At 33.8% G+C, this 25,329-nt stretch overlaps 3 protein-coding genes across 8 annotated transcripts; all 3 read left to right on the forward strand.

Annotated features, from left to right (window-relative positions):
- Positions 1–364: 364 nt before the first annotated feature.
- On the forward strand, positions 365–3,795 carry LOC105203652 (chymotrypsin-1-like). The gene is made up of 5 exons (XM_011172514.3): positions 365–835; positions 1,749–1,908; positions 2,326–2,575; positions 2,792–2,929; positions 3,345–3,795. The coding sequence occupies exons 1-5, from the start codon at positions 784–786 to the stop codon at positions 3,498–3,500; spliced, it is 756 nt and encodes a 251-aa protein (XP_011170816.1). The 5' UTR covers positions 365–783; the 3' UTR covers positions 3,501–3,795.
- A 1,440-nt stretch (positions 3,796–5,235) lies between these two features.
- On the forward strand, positions 5,236–22,377 carry LOC105203653 (tripartite motif-containing protein 2). 6 transcript variants are annotated; one of them, XM_026134145.2, is made up of 12 exons: positions 5,236–5,581; positions 9,038–9,237; positions 14,508–14,670; positions 14,806–14,979; positions 15,064–15,267; positions 15,592–15,840; positions 15,920–16,106; positions 16,773–17,200; positions 17,280–17,462; positions 17,534–17,641; positions 17,728–17,866; positions 17,954–22,377. In XM_026134145.2, exons 2-12 carry the CDS (start codon positions 9,218–9,220, stop codon positions 18,190–18,192), a joined length of 2,094 nt encoding a protein of 697 aa, XP_025989930.1. In that variant the 5' UTR covers positions 5,236–5,581; positions 9,038–9,217; the 3' UTR covers positions 18,193–22,377. The 6 variants fall into 6 exon arrangements, with proteins under 6 accessions (XP_025989930.1, XP_039301704.1, XP_011170818.1 ...); XM_011172516.3 differs by lacking the exon at positions 5,236–5,581 and adding an exon at positions 7,693–7,996; XM_039445770.1 differs by lacking the exon at positions 9,038–9,237.
- A 1,827-nt stretch (positions 22,378–24,204) lies between these two features.
- Positions 24,205–25,237, forward strand: LOC120356906. Its single transcript, XM_039445789.1, has 2 exons — positions 24,205–24,594; positions 25,074–25,237. The coding sequence occupies exons 1-2, from the start codon at positions 24,364–24,366 to the stop codon at positions 25,206–25,208; spliced, it is 366 nt and encodes a 121-aa protein (XP_039301723.1). The 5' UTR covers positions 24,205–24,363; the 3' UTR covers positions 25,209–25,237.
- Positions 25,238–25,329: the final 92 nt, after the last annotated feature.

Below are 25,329 nucleotides of genomic sequence, written 5' to 3' on the forward strand. Positions count from 1 at the left end.
TTATGCTTTTATATATTCTGTTAATTGTATCTTTTATATAATTAATGATAATCATATTTTATCTTAGATCACAATTTTTTAATATATTTTTAACATATCTGAAAATGATAAGATAATTAACATGTAGTGAAAAAAATTTTTAGTAAAATAATTTCACAATTTTTATTAGAAATTTGAATGTGCAAAATCACAATAGTAATACTTAAATATATCGAAGAGAATAAATTATATGCAAATGATTTTACTTATTAATTTAATCTTAATCATATAAAAATAAAAATATATGTATAAGTAAATTTTTTCAAATAAATTTTAATAATTCAATATTTTTACATTTTCTTAAATTGTTATTAATCATTGATTATTAACTATTTTTATCGCATATCTATGTAACCCATACAAATCACAATTAATTGATATTTAAATATCTCAACACTCTTTTCTACAGCAATGATAACAACTACATCCGGCCATAAATTTTTGTAGCTACCGGCGTGTCACACTACTTATCTCATCGCACGTGAGATACATCCGGATCATGTATTTTTCTTTTTATGGCCGGTGTCTGACCTAAATTTAAATGTCCAACGCTTCCTTAATCATCATCGTTCACTGTATATATAACAGCCAGTGGTGGACGAGCGCGAAGATTGGCATTAAACTTTGAAGAAAACTAACCAAACATTGTGGAAAACAATAATTTAATTGCTGTCCACAACAATAGTTTATTGTATAAAACAAGTTCGTAAAGAGTCTGCTAATTGATATCGTTGTCTAGTAAAAATGTTGTTGATACTTTTCATCTTAGGTATTGCTACAATTCATGGACTACCAGGTAAGAATATTAAAACTACTGTTTCCTCACTCTGCAGCTTTCTTACATGTCAGAACATATATTGAAAAAATATGAATTAATAAAATATATTGTAACTTCGTTTTATTTCATCAATTAATAATAGTTATAATTTGATCGATTACTGTAAAATCCATATTCTTTAAAAATGTTTCAATAAAATATATACGTACATATATAAATAATAAATAAAGATAAAATAGATAACTTTCAGTAATTCAATCAATTTTGTTAATTTATATTACAAATATATTATATGCAAGTAGTACAAATAAAATACTAATTGAATTTGATGTACAATACAATGCGAGAAAAATATTTATTTGAATAAATTATTTACATGACTCACATTGTAAATACCATTTATCATCATAATTTATGTTTGCAAGGAGGAAACTTAAATGCATTAATATATTATTATCATTACTCAGCAAAAAGAGACAGATGATGTCAAATAATAATAATGTTTTAATGACCCTATCAACAGACAATGTTTTTTAAATGTTTTTCAAATATTTATTCTTCATTATAACGTTTTTTAAATATTTAAAAAACATTTAAAAAATATTGTTTCCTGATAAGGGACTCTAATGTCAATAAAACATCATTAAAACGTCGCCTTGTTTGCTGGATATCTTATTTTATATCATTTCTAATTTATATTATTGTAATTATCATTAATTTAAATTTATTAGTTTATTGCGCTTGTGACACAATTTGTATATTACAGCAATTTTTTTGTCCCAATTTACTAGATTAAACTATAATTTAAAGATCGAAACTGTCCAAAAAATAAATGCTAAACGAATCAACGTTAAAAATAATTCTGCGTATTGTAAATAATAAAGATATTGCAGATTTATTTTATATGAAAAATATTTTTATAATTACACAGCCGAGTCAATCGAACATATTACGAAAATCGTGGGAGGTAATCCTGCCGACGAAGGGCAGTATCCTTATCAAGCATCTCTTCGTTATAACGGTCGTCATTTCTGTGGAGGATCTATAATAAATAAATGTTGGATCCTTACAGCAGCTCACTGCTTGTCCAGGTATGCGTCACAAGGACTATTGAAATAAAATTGTTTTATGTACAATACAATATTTTTACATTAATAATGGTTAAACTACATATTCGACAATTTTCTAACAAGCCTGTAATTAATTATATGTTTATTTTATATTAAAAATAATTTATAATTAATTTTGCTTTGCATTGTCGTATCTTGCCAAAACTAATCAAAAACAAATTAAAAAATTTTTATTTATGGGAGAGTTTTAACAGTAAATAATTATTTTATATAAAACCAGTGTAAATAAATAAAAACTTGTTAATCATTACGTTTTAAAAAATATAAATTTTCAATATTATGTATATTTATTGGTGTGTACAGTATATTCTTTGTCCACGAATTTGAAACACTTTGTATTAATTTGAAAATTTAAATTTCATAATTTTTGTTTAATAGTTTTAACGACACGGCCGTCACTGTTGTATTGGGCACGAATACTTTGGATGCAGGTGGTGATGAATATCCCTCGATCAGGAGATGGGTGCATCCTTTTTATAATCCCGCCCTTATCAGACATGACATTGGATTAATTAAGTTAAAAAAAGAAATCGTTTTTGGAGATAAAGTGAAACCGATTGCAATGCCCAGCCAAAACTTTGAGAAATCCGATTATCCAGCAACGTTGTCCGGCTGGGGCACTACCAGTGTAAATAAATAAAAACTCGTTAATCATTACGTTTTAAAAAATATAAATTTTCAATATTATGTGTATTTATAAATTAGTGTATATAATATATTATTTATCCACGAATTTAAAATACTTTGTATTAATTTGAAAATTTAAATAATTAAAATCATTAAAATAATTTTAATTACTATTTTTGGATTAATTTAAATAATTGTTTCGTATGGATTATTACAGTATCCGGGGAATGCGCCGAACGATCTGCAGCACATCCAACTCACAGTCATCAATCAAAAACAATGCTTGAGCACTAGTTATCGGAACACCAACAACAATATCTGCACACTTAACAAAAAGGGCGAGGGTGCCTGTCACGTAAGTACATTCTAGTCTGATTGAATATCTTGAAAAAGAGCTATTTCGCATCATAAGGAAATACGAACTTAATATGTACATTTAGGAACAGTGATAGTATTTAGCAAGATATTAAATGCTTAATTGGAAAACTTATCTAAATTACTTTAAATTATAATATCTAAATTATTTTGGTATTTCTAAAGTTGCTATAATTGCATTACAAAACTATACAAAGCTAAAGAAAAAATCTGGAAACAGATACCATTACATTTTTTAAAACACTTTTTAGATAAAACATGCATTGAATATAGTTTAATCATAAAACAAGTAATCGCACACAATTTAATAATACAAGTTTGCAATGTAATTGTGTCCGTTACAAAAAGTCAGAACACTTTAAAAAGAGAATTTATATTATGCGGGATATGTGCAGGGTGATTCTGGCGGTCCTCTGGTAGCCGATAATGTACAGATCGGCGTGGTATCCTGGGGAACACCCTGCGCTAAAGGAAATCCGGATGTATTTACACGAGTCTACGCCTATATGAACTGGATCAATAAATATACACAAGATAATAATTGTTCATAAATGATAACGAATCGAATACTCCTTATAGTTATTTACCGGAAATTTACCGGATAACGATAAATACATATTGTGTTAAAAATTAATTCTCAGCAATAAGAAGATAATTACCAAATAGTAGAATTAATGGCAATTTTATTTCTATCGTAAATTCACTTTCCATATAACATTTAAGATCTTTTGAAAGTAATTCGTGTAATTATGCATGTTTGTGTCGGACATATATAATAAATAAATTTAAGGATAATTTTCTTCGCGTTATTTAAATCCTCTCTAATTTCCATTTCCTGCAGTAACAGATTTGTGAAATATGTGATGCGTTATGTAAACAATCGGAATAACAAATAATATAAGCAAACGACAAATAAAATTTTTATTTCAAATAAGAAATAATTAAACATTCGTTTAAATAATATTCAACTCAATCAACTGAGGCAAAGTTTTCAAGCAAAGCTGATTTAAACTCTTCAGCTGCCTACTGAGACTAAACAAACGTGTTGCACCGCTTGTGTTTTGCCAAATCATTTTTTTTTAAGACTTTTAACATGAAATCGCCATGACTTCCCATTTGACAATTAAAAATTTAATAATCGATAATTGAAGAGATTGTCGAAAAAAGCACGTACAATATTTGCGCTTTTTTCAACAATAAACTTAGGAAATCTGCAATGCTAATAACATTTTGTAATAAATATAATAAAGTATTTGTGTTAATATATTTTATTAATTAAAAGCAAAATAAAATAAAAAAAAAATTCATAATATAAACACTGCAATTCATTATCTATAAATTATTGTTGAATTATTTTTTCTTTTGTTATGTGAATGCAATGATGGTTTAGTGACAAATGCGCGTAAACAGAACACACATTTGAGATATGTGTTTCACAGCCACTTTATTATAATCTTTATGCTGTATCTTAGTATTTATGGTTTCAATTTTTTTACTGTTAATATTAACGAAACCATTATGAGTTAAATAAAATTGTGAAAATTTTCAGTAGCGTAACAATGTATTCCAATTTACGCAAAATGATTCTCTCTTTAAGGAATATAAAAGACTTAATTGTTCCGTGATACATAAATGCAGAATATAAAGGGAATATATTAAAAGACAAGTGCTTAGTCTTGTATTCTTTGTTCAGTTTAATTGTTCCACTGATAAATAACCATACAACATAACTCACTTCTTTTGATATACGACAAAAATGCAAGGGTTTCTTAAAATTTGTTTTTTCAAATAGGAAAATAATTTTCATATAAGAAAATTAATATTTTATCTTTTTAATTTTTTTATTAGTGGTAAATAATATAAAGTTTTTATTTATCTTAAACATAGTAAATAATGCTGAATAAATTGGATTTTCAACAGATACGGCATATGTGTATACCAGAGTTACCCTATATTAAAAAATCGTGTAACAGTTGCAAAACTGCTTTTTTGCTGAATCACGCAATCAAAGACAAATAATGTTTAAAAATGCTGTAAGCGCCAAAGCAAACACAGCCTAAGTCCTTCTCATTTGATGAAAAGAATTGCGAGGATCTTGCGTCTTATCGCGCACGATGCGCAAGTCATACCGTCGCTTCTCGCCGATTAACGATCGGCAAGTTTAAGGAACTAGCGCGAAATCCTGGACGAAGATGTCGGTCAGGCTCCTAATGACCCACTTCCAGTGGCGCATGCCCAAACGTGTTTCTAACTGCTCACTTTAAGGGTAAAAACATCGTGGCACGTAGCCACACCGGCAAGTGGTGGCTTTCGCGCGTCGAATAAAGTTGAATAAAGGGTGAAGAGAAGAGAGCGCGAGATCGGATAATCCGAGGGTAGCGAACAGTAGAGAAGATCGATGCGCGATTAGACTTCCGGAATATCTCCGTCGAGATCTCTTCAGGATCTAGGCCAAGGATGCGTTTCGCAATAACACTTCGATCGAACATCGCGCGCATCGTAATCTATTGTCACCGATTTTAGCACTCTCCCAGTGCTAAAAATGATCGGATTGAAACGCGCCAGTGTTCAGTCTCGAAATTTAGAAGAGGATCTGTGGTGGAACTTCCTTCGAAGAATTGAGAAGATTCTGGTACGTATTTTATAACGCAAATATTTCCGCAGAATCTTTAATATAACGCTGTTTACGTGGGCATGAGACAATGTTTTTTAAATGCTTTTAAAATATTTATTTAATTTATTTTATTTTTATTAAAATATTTTTCATTATTACGTTTAAAAAATATTGTCTATTGATCGGGAAGTTCTGTGAGTCAGCGCAGAAGTTCCCTGATAGCAATATGTATTATTGCATCCGTCATAATATGTATTGCTACTAGAATTACAGACTTTGAGTTCGCACTCGTTGGCAAATTAATGCCATCACGATATGACAGCTTTGGGTAGCAACTTGCCAACAACTTGTCGGTAACTTTGAAATCGTCATCATCAAAGTTCATGCTATTACGTTATGTTAAAGTAACAATAGTACCATACAATGTGTGTATTGCCATATTGCTGACAACTTTGATGCTGCTATGTTGCTGTTAAACTGCTGGCAATGTATATATTGTTTGCACATAGTTTCAATTCCAAATTGTTGAAAACAAATATAACGGCAAGTTGCCAGCATCATGAGAAAGTACGAATTTACATCATAATTTTGCTAAAACATGTTTTTTGGTTTTTGGGTTAATGCGCAATTTAAATGATGTCGAACGTATTTAATGCTCAAAAATTGCATAAATAATTTGCGCTACGATTTCCATATTGGAATGATTGTGTAGTATTTCATTCTCAAGATAATTTTAACTTTCCGCAATATGGATTTTTTTTTGTTATAAGTAAAATTTCACTCTCGAATTGCTTTATTAAATTTTTCAAAATTTTATTAAATAAAGGTTTTAACATTTAAGTTAAAAAATATATTTGTTAATGTAAGATTTGAAAGTGTTAATAAGATATAAAGATGTTGAAAAGTAATTCTAAATTTTTTCAAATGTTTTAAAAGTCTGGAATAGTAAAAAAAAATTGAGCTGGGCAAAAAAGATTTAAATTGCAGACAGAAAGTTATACAATATTAAATTAGATTATAAATGTTCTCATTAAAACTTGTGAGCTTTTCGATTCGTTTAATTTCTCGCGGAGACTTCTTGTCCCCATTTTCTTTCATAAAACCTCTCTCTTTCTTATAAAAACTTTTAGATCCTATTATATTCACTCGAAAAAATCCTGAAAAACTAATCAGGGCAGTGATTGTATAATATTTCCTAAAAGTGAAAAGTTTCTCGTAAACTCGACATTTCATACACTCATATAATTAACATATTCATCGCTGACATTTTCGGTGAGATCGTCAGAAGTCACTAATGGAAAATAATTTAATATGGGAAATAATTTAAATGGGAAATAAATTTAATTATAAGTTTAATGTATTTTAATTCTTACAGTACAAATATGGATATTTTGTGTCCAATCGTTTTTTTTATTCAGGGAAGTTTTTCAACATTTCAAAGATAATTAAATTTAGCTATATTTTATTTTTTCCGAACTGAAATACATTTGGTTTAGGTGAGTTTCTTAATCTATCGATTCTCAAGTGTAACTTTGCTCTGCACAAGACCTGCATTTGCACATAATACAATTGGTTAATCGATGAATTAAAAAACTCGCCTTATATTTTATGAACTTTTACAAATTTTTCGATTTTAACAGAACAAGTGGTCGGACACGAAAGTACCCTTGCTTACTACAGTACTATGGTTAAGATTGTTTTTCACATTGTACTGACACAATCGCATCAATTATCTCTTATAAAGATAAGCCAAGATGCGACAAAATTGCGTTGTCAGCAATGAAGGTGTTAATCATCCCGTGATTAGTGCAAAGTTGACGCGGAATCCGAAATGAGCGGAAAATAAAGAGTTCCATTCGAAATTTCACGATCAGCGTTCAAGACGCGGAAGTACTCGTGCGCCGTGGATTATCCTCACCGACCAAGTCGTCGCGGAACCGTTTCGTCGAGCTGTAGTCGAATAAATCGCGCGTCGCGCCCGCGCACCGCGTGACCCAAATATCACGACGCGCGCGCACGCGCGTGCGATCTGCGCTCCTGAGGGTGTGTTTTCATCCCCGCTTCATTTTCCCCGTGTGCGCGGAGAGTCTCTCTCTCTCTCTCTCTCCCTCTTTCTCTCACGCTCCTACCCTGTCGTCATCGCCGTCGTCATCGTCCGTCGTCGTGGTCGCCGCCTTGCAGTGCGAAACACGACAGCTGGTGCCGTGTGACACCTGCTGCAGCGCGCGAGATCGATATCCGCTTCGTCCTTGCGCCGTCCGGAGCGAAACGCGGAAGGTGATCGCGGAAGGGCTCGCGATCATGTCCCGGTCGGACAGGCGCTTCCTGTGATTTTCTCGCCGACCTCGCCATCCCCGTCGTGGACCGCCGCGTCGCGCCGCGTTGCCGGGTGATGTAGCACCGCGAGGAAGACCATTCACTCGGGTTCCATCAGTGAGTATCCACCGCCCCGGCGGCGTCCTCTTGGCAGGCTCGCCGATAAAGTGTCGCGTGCGATGGTTCCACTCTCGCGTCTCGTCGCTATAGGAAAGGACGTCCGGATCTCTCCCGACGGAACGAAATGCGCGCAGCTCGCGACGAAACGCGTGCGTCGAATTAAATATCTTCGGAAGCTAGTGGTTGAAGCTGACGAAAGAATGTACGTTGAGGAACGTTGATTCTCGCGTTTGTCTTCGTTTTACAGTACAAAGAAGGTACACCGCGCTGTGCAAGTGTGTATACTCTTTTTGCCAGCTTCTCTCCGTTTCCTCCGTAGTTCCTCGCGCGTTTTGCGTTGACAGAGATTTTGCGATACAATTAAGGTGCGCGAGAACGAAAGGTGCAAACGACTGCAAGTGGAATCGAAATTCAAAACGGGCGTCGGGTGTTCGCTTGGTTGTCGAAGTGCTCGCGGAATTTCCGCTCGTCAACGGTCATCATCGATTTCGAGTGGCGAGGGGTTAACGCACCGACGACGGACGCGTCGTCAGCGAGACAGCTCTTTGAGATACCGCGCCGATACGCGCGATTCGTCTCATTGTCAGTCCGCGGACACGACGACGCGAACGCGCTGCTTCCGTCCGCGCTCAAGCTCGCCGTGTTTATACGGCGCTCGCGACACTGTTTACGTTTCTTCTGCGCACGTGAGAGCAGGTATACGCGGTATCGATCTCGAATGGGAGCCTCTCTCGGAGAGATCCCTTCAATGAATTGACCGGGCGCAGCAGTAGAGTTGTGCGCGCGGCCGTAAGAAGAGAAAGAAATTGCAGTTCATCCGTCACCGTCGCGTTGCTTTATTAACCGTTCAAACAGCGACGGAGGCTTGTTAAAATGATAAAAGCGCGTTAAAAGTACTCCAGGTTATTTTTACGGCTCTTATCGAGATACCTTCGCGCGAGCGTCGTGGATATAAAAACGGATAATGTCACGTTAGCTAATTGCACGCAAGCAGTATCGTTTTGACAAGTGCGACAAAAAATTTATCTTATGCATCAGGCAGGTGGCCGCAACGGATATTTTTACGTACCGAGGGATCACTATGGTGCGAGCTTTATCTATAAAGAGGGAGTGAAAAAAAACGTTATGAGTGCGTGAGGTCATTTTTGGCTGGCAACAAGGATCGAATCGTACCTGCGGAACCGTAATCAGAGATTTACGGTTATCAAAGAAAGCTTCATGAGCTGCTGTCCCTTCATGTGAGTATTTTTTATTATTTTTTTTGCGCGCGATATATATTTTCATAAACGTAATATAAGTGTAAATATTAATAAATATACAATAAATAAATGTAAAAAAAGAATATAAATATAAATCTAGTTTTAAAAATTTACGTATATGTCATGTGTATAAAATTTTTTAATTACAAGTAATATACTTTTGAAAAAGTAAAATGTATAATATAAATATATAATATTTTACTATTCTAAAAAAATATTATTTGTAATTAAAAAAGTTATGACATATACGTGTACATAAATTTTTAAAACTAGATATATGTATTTATATTTGTATTCTTTTTATATACATTTATTTTATATATATTTATTATTCGCTTCATCATTATTTATTAATAATTATTATATTTTCAATGATATAAAAAAGTATCAAAGTATCATAACTATCGTAAGATGTCTCCGAAATAAGAATTTTCAAAATAAGTTTTCAGAATGAGAATTAAGAAAAAGTTTTTCGAATAGAGAAGATGGTATTATGGTTGTAGAGATATCGGAATACGATATTAAAACAGTGTTCTCTGTTTCGAAATGTGCGCTCTCTGTTTGTACCGCGACTCAGTCGTTGGCTTACTCCAAAATATTATGCTCCCCGAAAGCTAGTGCGAACATAGCCACGACCGTGACAAGATCGAAGTCAGAATAAAGCTACAGTTAATTCTTGTAAGAAAAAATATTTCTTCCCTTCACTATACATATCGCCTTCCAACTAACAATAAGACCTTTAACAATGGTCATCTCTGTTATCTCCGTTATTAGGTGACGAATTGCTAGTAATTACTTATGGAATTATTTGTTTAGTAGCCTGCCGTTATGTAGTATAGCGCTAATATGCCAATACACAATAATTGGCAATTATTATAAGGCATTTCGAAACTTTTTCAAGGTACATTTTACCATTTAATTACACATGCTTTCTCATTGTTTTTAAATTTGAGGATATTATGATATGAAACGTATGTACATTCAAATGTTTTTTTTTATTTAACTTTTTATTTGGCTATATGCATTCCGAGTTATACAAAATCATTATGCAACAGCATAGTATTTTGTTAATAGAGCTATTAATGAGATTTTTATGTTGAAATGTTTCTTCGAGAAATCGATCGTCTAGAGAAATGGCTGTGTTCAGAAACATTAGAGATATCATTTTATCTTTGTTTGAAGAATGTTAAACAAGGATAAAATGCATTCGAGTGCACCTGAATGCACCTGCGCGGTGTTTCTGCACACCACAGCCCTGCTAATCTATACTTCACGTGATACCATATCCAAGTAGAATAATGAGTCACAATAACGTGAAAATGACAGTACAGCGGAATCGTGATTGATCAAAAAGAGACTTTTAATAATCATTTTATAGTCATTTTGATATCGTCATGACTTGGGATAGATTTGTAATGCCGAAAAGATTATGTTTACATATATGCAATTTGCAATATTTAATTTTTTTCTATAATTAAAAGTCTAAAAATTTGTTTTGTAAAAACTATCCTTTTGCATTTTGTAATCTATCTTCTAATTGAAGTAAGTCAACATTTATTTCTATCTAACTTCATGGTTATATTGTAGTTTTCTAACAATTTATTTTAAAAATATATAAAATTTTGTAACAAACTACTGTGTTTTTTTAAATCAAAATCAATTTTTAAATTTATTTTTGAGCTATATTATCATCTCTGTTCCTCTTCAACACATGCAATGTTAACATATTTTTATAAATCACGTCCTAAGTAACAAATATTTCACAACTTTGAATCTAGAATCTATTAAACAAAATTTTGACAAATATAATCGTTAAGATTTAATATAAAACATTTATTAGTAATAAAGTTATTGAATAAAATGTAAATGATTAATACCATCTTCTCCTCTATTAAAAAAATAAAGACCGTGCAGAGAATTTCAAAACACTCGTTTTGTATCTTGACGATTAATCTAACGTCGAATTCGAGAGATCGTTTGCATGCGACAGCACGCAACACGCACACACGCACGTGCAGCCGCACCGCCACAAGTGCAGACGCAAACACGCCGGTCGCTGCACCTTTCGGAACGACTGCGCAGCGCGGTAGAGAGTTCACGGGTCTACACGATCGTGCACACGCGTGTTTCTTTATGCCGCGATATACACGGCGCGTTGCCCATCTCTCCCACGCTCTTTTCCGCGCGAATCAGCCTCGTCGCGGCGAGTATCCCTCTCGCGCTGCCGCCGGCGCCGCAGTATCGCGACCGATCTCCAGGACCGTACGAATTTCCCCGCCACGAGGAATTTGTTTCCAAACTTCTTCCATATAAACTTCAAAATTATACGTACGTTTTTCTGTGGTTGCTGTTAAAACATGTACCTCCCAATTTTAACATTCCCAGTAGTCCAACATTTTTTCGCTACTTTTCTGGTTCAACCGAGTCACTGATGCCTAATAGTGTTTTTGAAAAAGTTTTTAGACTCTAAGAAATCCGTGGAAAAAAATCTGTTACGCTCTTTCAATATTCTAGAATACGATTTCACAGTTGTTTGACCCAAAACAATTTGAGACAAAGTAATTTAAAATTGAAAATTCACTTGATTCTTTAAATCCCCAATTGGACCACGGAAGATTAAAACAAGAAATCTGTATTACACTTTTAATTGAGCATTACTTCCGTTTTAGTCCGCTTTGATTTCCACTCTCTTTCGAACTTCAAAGCTGCCGATTATTTTGCAATATAAATGACAATAACTCGTTAAGATTTAAGAGTTACCGTAATCTGAGATAATTCGAATTGCTTCAAAGACAATCAGCAGTAAGCATGTGTAAAATCAAGATGTAAAATGTCTTGTGTCTACTTAAAAAATTTACACAGATTAACTTTAAGTTTAGTTTTATTTATTTTTTGCTTTTTTGTAGCTCAAAAAAGCTGAAGAGTAAGTTAAACCGAGATTAAAAGTTATTTACGTTGATAAAGATCTATATTTTTGCAATATTATTAAAATATTGCTAAAATGTTTCGTGTTGCTGCATGGGAAAGTGGACATACAAGACATCTTTTAGATTTCGTGTCTACATCATTTTAACATCCGAGAATTAAACAATTTCTTAAAGAGAATGTTCATTTCTGCCAATGTAGATTAACTTTAATCTCATTGTCAATTAAACTTACCTTCATCTTTTTCTAATTCTTATCGACACAACACACTTTATCCATGTCCCATGAACGTTCCATGGACGTTCTTAGAAGGTCTATGCTATGTAGGTAGAATTAAAAAAAGATAACAAATAGGTTGAACCGAGACTAAAATTAATCTATATCTGATGAAAAGATATAGATCTCTTTTCTCAGAATTTTTATACGAATATTGGAACGCTTGTACAAACTAAGAAAGTCTACATTTCTTAAAATTTTTCATATAAGTGAATTTTTCTTTTAAATATTCATAAAACTCTCACAAGATTTCCTATCCTACAATTTTTAAAAAATATCTTAAACTTTCCCAAATTTTGTAAGATTTCTCGTTCTATAATTTCCAGAAATTATAAAATAAGAATGGAATATTTCAGAGTTCATAATATACATGAAAAAATTTAGAAAAGATGCAGACTTTTTCTGAACATTTCTGAAAAGTGTTCTCATTCGTATAAAAAAATCTGAGAGATTTTCTAAAAAGCTATAAAATCATACACACAGAAATTATGAAAAATTTAGAAATATATATTTAAAAAAGTCTGAAAAATACATAAAAAAATTGAGAAAAAAATTTTTATCTCAGCAATGATGAAAATGGGCATAAATTGCGTATGGGAATTATAGGAAACCCGTGTGTGCTCGGCACCCGCGTATGCCATCACGGTGATGCCGGCATGGCCATGGTCAGCCGCGGGCGACGAACGCGCGCAGCTGTAGCACGAGCCGACGAGCGTGAGTCGCTGGCCGCTGCGCTCTGCAGCTGATGCGGCTCGCTGCGCCATTCGCTGTCGTTGTCTCGTGCGTCTGTGTTTTCGGTGCTCTGTCTAAGGGAAAGATGCGTCGCGTCAAGATCCGACGAGCTCGACGTCGTGTCCGTTGATCCCATCGTCGATCTCGCGATCGGCACTCGTGTATGTGTGTGTGTGTGTGCGTGCGCGACAAGTTTCGAACCGTGGGGTCGGAGCACCCGGAAGAAAATTCGTCAGAGGATCCCCCTCCTTGTCGCGAGAGAGATCGTCAACAGAAATCATCAGATGCGGCGCGCGGAATTCGACGCGGTGTGCGTGAATTCGTTCTCTCCGTTCGTTCGGATGATGGATCCTGAGGAGCAGAGGTAGACAAAGGGCTGCTGACGGGCCGACATACACGCGCGCGCGCGCGCATACACACGCGGGTGGTCGTTGCAGACGGCCGTGATCGTCGAGCGTCCCGGCGTATTTATTTATATGCATCCGCTACCGTAGGAGACGCGTCGCTCGTTCACCCGGACTTCATCCGCGCTTCATCCGAGGGATCCTCGTAACATCGATCCGGCGCATCACGCTCATCCCTGTCCGTCGCAATTCTATGACGCGATTGCGTTTTCCTCTCCGTGAATTGTCTGTCTCTCTCTTTCTTTCGTGCCCGACGACAGCGAGGGTGACGCGACATGCACCGCGATCGTTGGATTCTTCTGGATTTGCGAGGAAGCTCGAGTAACAGAATCGCGTGCGTTGGTGCGGATGGTGGAGCCAGGAGCGTGCTTTAGATAGAGCGGCAAATATAATCAGAAAATAATCATTATGGAAGCGTTGCGTTTAGCTATACAGTGAGTGCTCCTTTTTCACCCCATGATAAATTGTTTTTGTCACGCTTACTCAAAATGCTATTGATCGTAGACAGGCATTGAGAGAAATGATTTCTGTATAATCAGTATAGTTGTCCAAGTATTTTTTTGTTTTAGCTTATTTCTAGCGAGTGTCTTGAAATTTTATATAACAAAGAATGTAATTTTTAAATTTATTATTTATCTTAATAAATAATTGTAAATTTATATCTAAAATTTTTTACAGAAATTTTTATCTTCACACAAGAATTTTCTTGAATCTTATAGACAAGAAGCTATAAATAAATTATCTTATATTTTGTACGAATTATGTATGAATTATATACCTTAATTTGTTTTTTTATAAAATACTTTTTGTATAAGTTGAATATATTATATTTATTTAATATTATTTTTAAATACTTTATGACAATATTTAAATTATATTGACTTTAGCAATTTTTCTTGTGTTTTTTTTTAGGACGCGGCTTGGGGAGAGGATGGTCAGCATGAGCTCCATGCTCGTAGAGACAGTCAGTATAAATTATGAAGATTTTAATGAAAGTTTTCTAACGTGTGGTACCTGTCTCTGCGTTTACGATGGCAGTGAGCATACACCTAAATTACTACCATGTTCACACACGGTATGATTTATATTTATATATGTAAAACACAGTTTATATGAATAATTTCTATGTACATTACATATATGTATGCAATGTATTTTGATCTTGTATATCTTGTTAAGCTCTTTTATCTTTGATATTTGTTTATTATAGGTATGTTTACATTGTTTAACAAGAATTGCTGCGTCTCAGACACGAGAGACAGGAGCGTTTAGATGTCCCATTTGTAGAGAATTAATAACTATTCCTCGTGGAGGGGTACCTGCACTGCCCCCGAGTTTTCTCGTAAACCAACTGCTGGACCTTATGTCTCGGCAAAGACGAGAGGTAGGTTTGAGCAGAATTGTCACTTAAATCTTTTTCTCTTGAATAGCCTCAATATTGTTTGTCTCAATATTTATTTATTCGTAGGTCATTCCAAAGTGTTCAGTTCATATAAATCAGGAATTATTATTTTGCGAAACATGTGATACAGTGTTCTGTACCGTGTGTACTGGTGGGACACATGCAGGGACATCACCTGGATGCACAGAACACACAATCATCCCCTTCAGTATTGCGATAAAAAGAATGTCTGAAATATTACTTTACAAAGCTAACGAGTGTATATCCAAGGTGAAAACTAGTTTTTCTTTTAACTTTTAACCATGATATCTGTGTCTTATAGCATGCTTTAAGAAATTAATATATTTTTTAAAATTTAACTTTATATTTATTTTTTATTATTACATTTATTTTCATGTATTTTAGACTACATCTGTTAATGCAAACACATATGTAATATATAATTTATATTCAAAAGGCTTTACGTGTATAAAATTGTTTCATTTTTAAATTGTTTATAAAAGTATATTCTATAATAATTGTTGTAATAGCATTATTGAATTGTAATATGTAATGTAGCTCGATCCTTACTGAGTTAAGAGTTACGTTTTTTAGTTAACACAGGCACAAGATTCTGTGAGCACGGAATTGCAACGTTTGGAAGCTTCTACAGAAAAATGTCTAAGCGCGGTAGACACGGAATTCGCTGAAATCATCGCAAAGATAGAGAAACGTCGAACGGAATTGCAAGCTGCTGTAACCGCTGCCGCTCGTGATAAAAAACACGTACTTGAAGAGCAACATTCTCTTATTGAGGCGGAGAAAACCAAAGTGGAGAGAGAATGCGAAGGATTGCAATATCAGGTAGAAAGTAATGAAGAATATATTGATATAACGTTACTTCTCACACGTATCATTTTCACAGTGAGATACAATCTTACAGGTCGAAGTCCGGAATATTACCCAACGTATTAACAGCCTGTCAGATCAGCTTGATGCAGCGACTGCTCTTAGCGAACCTAAAGAGAATGCCTTTATCACGTTCGAGTTTAATCACAACGACGCTCTCTTCCACTTAGAACAAGCACTGAATAATTTGGGACGAGTACGTTCTAGTACAACATTACCAGGTATCTTAAGGATTAATAATATAATAAAACAGTATAATAAGAATTACTCGTTTATTATAATTATGGGCGTATCGAAAATTTTTTGGGGTAGGGAGTGGGATATTAATTCTGTTAATATGTAAATAATAATTGTTTGCGTTAATGAATTGCTTTTTTCGATATTTTAATGAATTTAGAATTTAGAATATCTTCTCATCGCTGATTTTAAATGAGAAAAAATATAAGGTTTTTTAAATCACAACTTTTCTTTTTTTTCCTAAAGAAAATATAGGCAAAATACAGTTAAAAACGAAATGTGTAGATCTTTAATTTTTCTGTTATTATTACATACAAAAAATTAATTATTTTCCCAGGGAAAAAAATTCAAAAAAAAAATTCAAAAAAGAAAAAATATAGAAAGCTTTCTTAAGCTTTACAAACATTACTAAATATTATTACAAATATAATAAAATTAAAAATAAGAAAGAATTTCTGAAAATGCAAATAGAAGCATTCAATAAAATTTATAAAATTAAATTATGCAACTTGGATACGTTCATGATGATAATACATCGCGCATTTTTTTCTGATGTCATATCAGATAGCGTCATAGTCTAATATGAATCAGTTGTTTTCAAGGCATTGCATTGCGACGTATTTTCTATATTTATATACCTTTTACGTCAGGTTTGTGCAGAGCCAGATTGAAAGACCTAGCGATAGTGAAGTTACAAACAGTCGTCATAGTCGAAACGGTAGATTATCACGGTCATCCCCGAAATGTCGGCGGTGATCTTATTACCGCTGAATTAACATTCGCGGATAATATACATGCGGACGCTCCTATTGAGACAGAAGTGAAAGATCTAGAGAATGGAATTTACGAAATTTACTTCCGGCCTCCGACTGCGAATCGATATGTTTTAAAGGTGTCGGTATTCGAACGACCTATAAAAGATTATCCGCTATTTTTTGATGCGACTGAGCACAATGAACCTATTAAAATATATGGAAGACGTGGTAATGGGAAAGATGAATTTCATCAGCCAGTTTCAGTCGCAGTGGACGACGAAGGGATGATCTATATTTTAGATACTGGAAATTCTCGTATTAAGGTTTGTTTGGAACAATATTGAGAACGTAATATTTTGCATGGCGAAAAACTTAATTCTTTCAATTTTTATCTTGTTTTAGGTAATCAATTGTGATTTGGAGTTTCAAAGGCACATAAACAATGAAGGCTTAGAAGGTCGCAGCTGTACGGGAATAGGTATTTCTCAACAAGGTCTCGTAGTTGTAAATTGGCGGACGCGAAAGATTACAGAAATGACTTCGCTGGGCGATACAATCCGATCTTTCACGCATAACGCATTTCAAGTTAGTAATTTTTATTGCAAAAAAATTTCGCACAAGTTCTTGTTAATTACGGCGCCGTTTTCGTGTTCTAGGAACCCATAGACATTGCAGTGGACAAGAGTTACGGGCACATACTTGTCGCTGACAACGGTCAAAGCTGTGTATTCGTATTTGATTCAGATGGCAAGATACTATTCCAGGTTAATTTTTGTTTATATAAATATATGAACTTTCACTGCAAATTGCTTGGTATGGTCCTCGTATAGTCATCACGAAACGTTAACAGGTTGGTAAGAGAAGCACGTTCAAGCTAATCAGTTCTGTAACTGTTGGTCCGGCTGGTGAGATTTTAGTTGCTGATAGCAGAATTCAAGTGTTTTCTGCGAAAGGAGATTTTTCCGAAGAAATATATCCCGAGGGCAAAGGTAATTTACATATATAGCTACATATTTGTTTAAAATATTCAATTGAAGAAGACTTGAGAAATATAATACTATTGCTATGTATAACAGGAAAAGGTATCTACGGAGGAATAGCCGTAGACACAGACGGCAAAATAATCGGTACACGTACGGACAAGGGTCGTAGCATAATACAAGTACTAAAGTTAGGCGGAGGTAATATCTTAACCGAAATCGACTCACACACCTCGAAATTGCGACGTCCTTCAGGCGTAGCCGTGCTGCCTGATAACCATTTGGTGGTAGTGGATTTGGGCAATGATTGTATAAAAAAGTACAGGTATTGGTAAAAAGTCATTATTTGTTTAAGCATCAAAATTCAAATTGCAAGCGGGAAGAAAACTCATTGCAAAAGTACCAAAAGTCAATCTAATTTAGAATTATTTATTCAAGTTTTTGTGGAATTGTAACATCACATATTATATCATGAATGTAATACCTATGTTTTTATAAATTTTTATATATAGTTTATAAATTAGTATAAGACGTGAAATGAGATAGTAATGTCAAGAAACCTTGACATTACTGTTATAACTTTGGTTTGCATTATAGCACCATATATTACAATTCATATTTTGCCCTCATTTATAAAATTTATTTAATTTCTCTTGTGTTCGATATTGTGTTTTTTTTTTTCATTTTCTGTATATCTGTGAGACAAAGATTCTTACCATTTTTAAAACAAAGTCACTCGAAATGCTCAGTACTTACTGTATATATACTTTTTGTATTTGATAATTTCTTAAGTCATTACGATTAATATTTAATCGTTTGAATGCATAAAACAACTTTGTTGTTACTGATTAATCTAGATGATACATTGATGGGTGATAATCCTTTTCTGATTTTGTCAAATTAAGTTTAAAAGTTGTTTATCTTGTTTTTTGTGTCAAACATGCATTTCCTCGCAATCGATCATATATTTCCGAAGCGTTTTTTTTTAAGCGTAATCAGTTATAATTTTAATCAGAAAGAAATAATCAAATATCATGTGTATACAAAATATACTTGATTTTTAATTATTAGTCGCCACTTATTGATAACAAGCGTGAATCAGCAACTAACGGTCTATCCTTATATAGTCAAAGATACGCAAAAAATAAGTAAATCTAATGATTTTCAAGTTTATAATGATTTAAGTATCATAGAATCTTCAATTGAAAGATTATCTTTTTTTGTATCATTATTGCATTATTGTATTGTATTTTTATTGCACTAACCATTTTTTTTTAAATTATCTGTATTCATATCTAATGTTTCCGATTTATAGCTCATCTATAATAATATTTATATTTTACAGTTGGCTGATTTAATACTTAAACATTTTTTGACTGAATTTATTATAACGACAGAATTAATTTTTTTTTTTAATCCATCGTAATATAATTTCTATAATTATAAAAAGAGATTGCATTGTACACTAAATTATCAAGATAATCTGAACAACTTCTAGTCTTAATTTGTACCAAAAAGGAAGGTATCATTATTCACAGGTGTATAATGTTATACAGAAGTATTATACACACGCGCGCGCGCGCGCGCACACACACACACACACACACACACACACACACACACACACACACAGAGAGAGACAGACAGACACACACTGCCGTTCCATATTAGTTTATAATATATCTCTTTCACAGTTAGAGTACAGAGCTTTGCATTACATAAAATCAATCATATATGATTGTTTAAATACCATACTGTTGAGATAAACAATTTCTTTAAAATATGAACATGTGAACATTTTTATCAATCAAAATTATAAATATTTTTTAAATTTGAAATTATCGACGTTTTTGAATTATTTCATATTTTTTAATTCACATTATCACTTGTATATCACATTTCTTACATTATACTTATAAATTTATGCTCTTTGTGACTTGGTAAATCTTTTTTTTATATTTTTTCCTTTTTGTTTTATTTTCAAACTTTGCAATAATTATTACCCGTAAAAGTTTCTTATGTTCCTAAGAAACAAAAAATTCAGTTCGGCATTATGTGATTTTTTAATTAATTAAAAATATAAATTACAATTAGTGTAAGATAGCTATGCAAATAACTAGAAATATGATAGGAATTGTACATATATTTTTTCAGTATTATTATACATTTTGATAGAATTGGCGACATAGATTTGTTTATTTAGAAATATTTTCTAACTTTTGTGAAAGACGTGATTCTCTCAACATTAATGTATTTTTTTGAGGGCTTACAGTATCATTCATCGTAATTGTATTTGTTGTTAAAAGGACAATCCCAATTTTTATAAATTTCACCGTGCTCAAAATGACTTCATTGGTGAGACATGTACATTGCCTAAGTTACTTTTAGATAAAGTACAAGGAACTGACATGAAAATTTAAACAGCAAGGATTTATTATAAGGCGTGATTACTCTCTTTTTCGTTATCCGAAAATATTTAACGCCCGTCTGTTAAGACCACGATTATGATCATGAAGTGTTAGCAAAATATCACCATGATGCATATCTACTTATTCTTCGATACTTACTTCTCAACACTGAGAGTGATAAACTTACATACGTACGGCTTACAGTCTCTGTTTCCTTAAGGCAGGAGAATATTTTTTCACGTAACATACTTGTATCCACACATAGAATCAATTCTTAAAATAATTAGCTTTAACATTTTTACGCCATTTTATGTTTTACGAGTGACTTATGCGAGAGTTGCGTTTTTTTTTTTAGAACCATTTGCCATGTTAATATTGACGAGAAACCTTTGGTATAATCGTAAAAATCTTTTTGTAGGACACGTAACCTTACATTGTAAATTTAGTGAAAATAATGAGTAACGATGTGTTTTGCGGTTTGTGTTTTTGCAGCAAATGCAAAATATTTTTGTTTTATTAGTAATTTTCTTTTTTTTACTGTATCAGAGATACAACATTCCTTATGAACTGCTTTGCAGAGTGATCTGTGACTACGTTTACATGTCCCTAATCGAGTTTAATAACATGTATAAGTTATAATGAGTAAATTGTCGTATGTTAATTAAATCCGGTTTTATAATATCAATTGTTATTACTTTACACCTGTTAATGAAAAGTTATAGATTTATAAATCCGGTTGTAAAGAAAAACTGTGTAACGCTAAGTAAGTTGTTATGGCTTATATTGCCAACTTAAAATTATGAAAAAAAAAAAAAAATATATATATATATATACATATAACATCATCGTGTATTTAATTTACTGCACTTAGAAGTTATCACGCAGGTAAACATAACGAGAATAAAATAACATTTGTTCGTGTAAATAAGCACGCGTTTAAGAAGTTACAACTACAGATGTTACTAAATTCGATTAACATTTGACGTGTAAACGTAGTCCATCATAGGCTACATTTAATATAAACAGTCGCATATTGCTTGTATGTACGAATACGAGTCACTATAAAACACGTTAGTCTTTAGCGAAAAGCATAACAGTGCCTTTATTGAAAAGATGCCACCATACGGTTTATATCTTACGACGCGATTAATTGATATACATAAATAGATATTTCTTTCGTTCAAATCAATTTGTGTATTAACACTTTGATCGTGATCTGAATCATTTTTATATATTTTTGGAAACTATAGCATTTTGATAAAAAAAAAAGGTACTCTTCACTTAGTCATTATGACTACATATGAGTGCCAGTGTGAAAACTAAAAAAAAAAAAAAAAATTCAAACTATCCTCAATATACAAATTTCATAATTTCCAAGAAAAAATATATTTATGTATACAAAAAATATGTTTTCTTAGAAATTACGAAACTTTTATTATGACGATAATTTTTCATTTAGTTTTCACACTGCAAATTTTAGAAAATTCTTTGAAATCCATGTTGTTCCACGACTACCATGATTTTGATGGTAAATTCTAAGAAAAAATTCTTCTTTTGCGATGTAACGTGTCAAAGTGTTAAAATAGTGAAACGCGGTTGCAGATCGAGAATCAAATCAGAACTTTCGTCGCTGTAATCTGTATCAAATATATATATGTATATATATATATATATATATATATATATATATATATATATATATATATATATATATATTTATATATTTATATAGACCTATATTCAAAAATTTCTGGTCCTGTTTGTTATTCGATGTTTATCTAGAGTCATCGAGATCACAAATGCGTTGAAGATGTGTAATTTTATTCAAAGTCTGATCCTGAAAGCTAAGCCTGATTTACTGTCAATATCCTATTGTTGCCTAAGTGTCTACTGTAAGTAGCATACTGATTAACTCAAAATAGCTTTTTTTTTCTTCATATACGAATCGTGCAGCCACCCATTGTAAACGTCAGACTGATATATATCTCTTGTTTGTATTTTTTGATATTGTTTAATCTAGTCATACATCAGCTATAACTGTAACACTTATATATCATGACTCTCATGCTGTAATATACAATACATTGTAAATAAATATATAAGCTTGATTTACTGAGGTTTTAATTAAATGCAAAATGCTTGAAAATCATATTTATTTCCCTATCAAGTTAATGAAATAGCACTAGTAGTGTTACATGGTCCAATGTTTTTTTTTACCGCTTTTTAATTCAACTGGATCACTAGTGTCTGGTAGTATTCTTGAAATAAAAAATTAAAAAAAAATCTAGTATACTTTTCCAATATTCCAGAATTTTGTAATTGTTTGAAAATTTGAAATGCTTTTTTTCACTTTTTTCGTATGTGTCTGAATTTAGGGCAGAATAATTAAAAATTGAAAGCCTGGATTTTCAGATCCTCAATTGAAGGATCAACTGTAATTTATTATCATTTTTTAATTTTTAGAACAAGAAAAAGATAAAAAGTTAAAAAGTGAGATTAAAATAAAACTATATTAGAGTAAAAATATTACATAGTAAAAATGGATATTCTTTTGTTATAAGAATTAAACAAAAGAAAAATACGTATAATAAGTTAAACCGTGATTAAAGTTGAACTACATTGGAAAAATGAACGATCTTGACGTCAATTTTTACTAATGTAGATCAACTTCAATCTTAATTTAACTTATTCTTAAATTTTTTCAAAAAATTAGTAAAAGGTGAAGGGTAAGTCAAATTGAGATTAAAACTGTATTGTTAGGAATGTACAAGAGCAATTTAACTTTATTAAATAATATCCGTAATATTTTAATTTCTTGTTTAATAAAAAAAAAAATTAAAAATTATTGTAAAGAAATTTTACTGCGAGCAATCCAAATCCGAAATCCTGAATTAATCGGCGATCAAGTTAATGGGATTTAAGAGCAGTTGAGAGATCCAAAATACCAATCGCATCACAGAATAAATTAATGTTTAAAATTAATTGGTAAATAGATCACAAAATCTTTTTGTACAATAAAAGTACGCACCAAAAAAACTTGGATAGAATAGATTTGACGAGAAAATTGAAATAAAGAATAAATCTGAGAATGGCTCATGCCCACGCTTTAGCTGATACAACGCCATCTCTACAACGTGGACATACACTACGATGCACATAATACATACATCACACGCGATTGTTGGCACACCTGGCGAATGGAGCGCTGAGCGCGCGTACATGAGCTTCAAATTTTTTCTATCCTAACGGTTTTCGCGCGATTCATTGAGTCGTTTTGTCCCGATTTATGCAAACGCAATCGGGATGAAGCGCGAATACCGTTATATGAGAGCGAATAAACTAAAGTAGATGCAATTGACTCACCGTTTGCCGCTGGTCCACCGTCACTCCTTCATCCATCATCCGCTCATCCGCTCCGTTTCGGCCGCAGCTCTCAAACTTTCGACATACAAAAGATCCTCAATCCTCCTTACGACGATTCTCCTCCTCTTGATTCACACTTAGCACAAACATAATACTTCACTTCTGAGCGACATGACGATTCATCTTGATTTACAGAACGAACGACACTTCGTTTTCGACACTCCTGGTACTCACGCGCGTCGGAAATTCAGAATATGAGGCAACGGAGAAAATGCAAAACACGATTGAATGCGATGCGACTTCACGTACGTCATTGTGTCCGGCGCGATGGTTGAAGCAACACGACGGCCACGCGAACGCGACACGCAATTGATATGAACGTCCGACACTTCACTGCTCTCGGCATTCCACGGCACTCTCGAAACATTCGCTCAAAAACTTATACGGGACGACGAAATGCGCTGCGACGCGCCGCGACCTTCCTGTCAGACCAACCGACTATTATCACTGCATAGCGGCGGCTGGTGCACTGGTGCGCAGGCGCGGCCTCACGCCGCTAAGCAGTGGCAGCAGTCGGTCGGTCTTGGTCAGTCTGGTATGGTCTGGTAGGAACATTGCGGCGCGTCGTAGCGCATTTCAACTCGCATCTTCGTTGTTTCGTACGAGTTTTTAACACGAACGAGTGTTTCGAGAGTGTGTCGAGCGTTCGTGCCAACATCCATCGTGTCGGATACGATGTATGGGTGCGAAGTCGTGTTCAATCGTGTTTCGCATCTTCTCCGTTGCCTCGTATCCCGAGTTTCCGACGAGCGTGAGTACAGAGAGTGCCGAAAACAAACGAGGTGTCGCGCGTTTATGCCAAGGGTGAATCAAGAAGAGGAGAATCGTCGTGAGGAGGATCTTGGATCTCAAATGTTTGGAAGCTGCGGTCGAAACGGAGCTGGACGAAGCGACCAACGGCGAACGGTGAGTCAATTTGTATTGTATCTACTAGGCCTGTTCGTGTTGCTGCCCTTTTTGAATTAATTTCTTTGTCGTCTCTCTCTTTCTTACGATCGAATATATATTTATCTCATCTCGAGTGCAAAAATTTTTGGAGATTTCAAGCAACTAGAACAAACCTAATGATTTGAAGTTCGTGTATTCGCGTTCGGCGCTGCCTTTGCCAGGTGTGCCAACAGTTGCGTGTTTTTCGAGGTCTGCATCGTAGTGTACGTTTACATTGTAGAGATGGCGTTTCGAAAAATCAACTTAAAATCTAAATCGTGGGCACGACCATTCTCAGGCTTCTTCTTTTCATTCTTTCGATTTTCTCGTTAAATCTATCCTATCCAAGTTCTTTTGGTGCGTATGTTTATTCTACGAAAGCATTTTTGTAATCTGTCAAATTCAAAAATTAATTAATTAATTAATTAATTTTATTCTATATTTTGGTCGGTATTTAGAATCCTCTCAAGCCAAAGTGTATACGTGATTGTCATACCGTCACGCTACGTCGTCTCGTAAAGACTGCCTTAGACTGCCTCCGACTATCACGAGTATCACGCGGTCGCGCGGCGCGTAGGAGTAGACGTCCCTGAACGCGCGAGAGAGACGGACCGTCCGCGCGCGCGGAACCGAGACGCCGATAGGACGCTAGCTAGCACACTGTAGCACACTCGCTACGGTGCTGGCTGTTACGGTGGTAGTGAATGGAACGCG

The sequence above is a fragment of the Solenopsis invicta genome, chromosome 1, assembly GCF_016802725.1.
Source record: "Solenopsis invicta isolate M01_SB chromosome 1, UNIL_Sinv_3.0, whole genome shotgun sequence".
Taxonomy (NCBI): domain Eukaryota; kingdom Metazoa; phylum Arthropoda; class Insecta; order Hymenoptera; family Formicidae; genus Solenopsis; species Solenopsis invicta.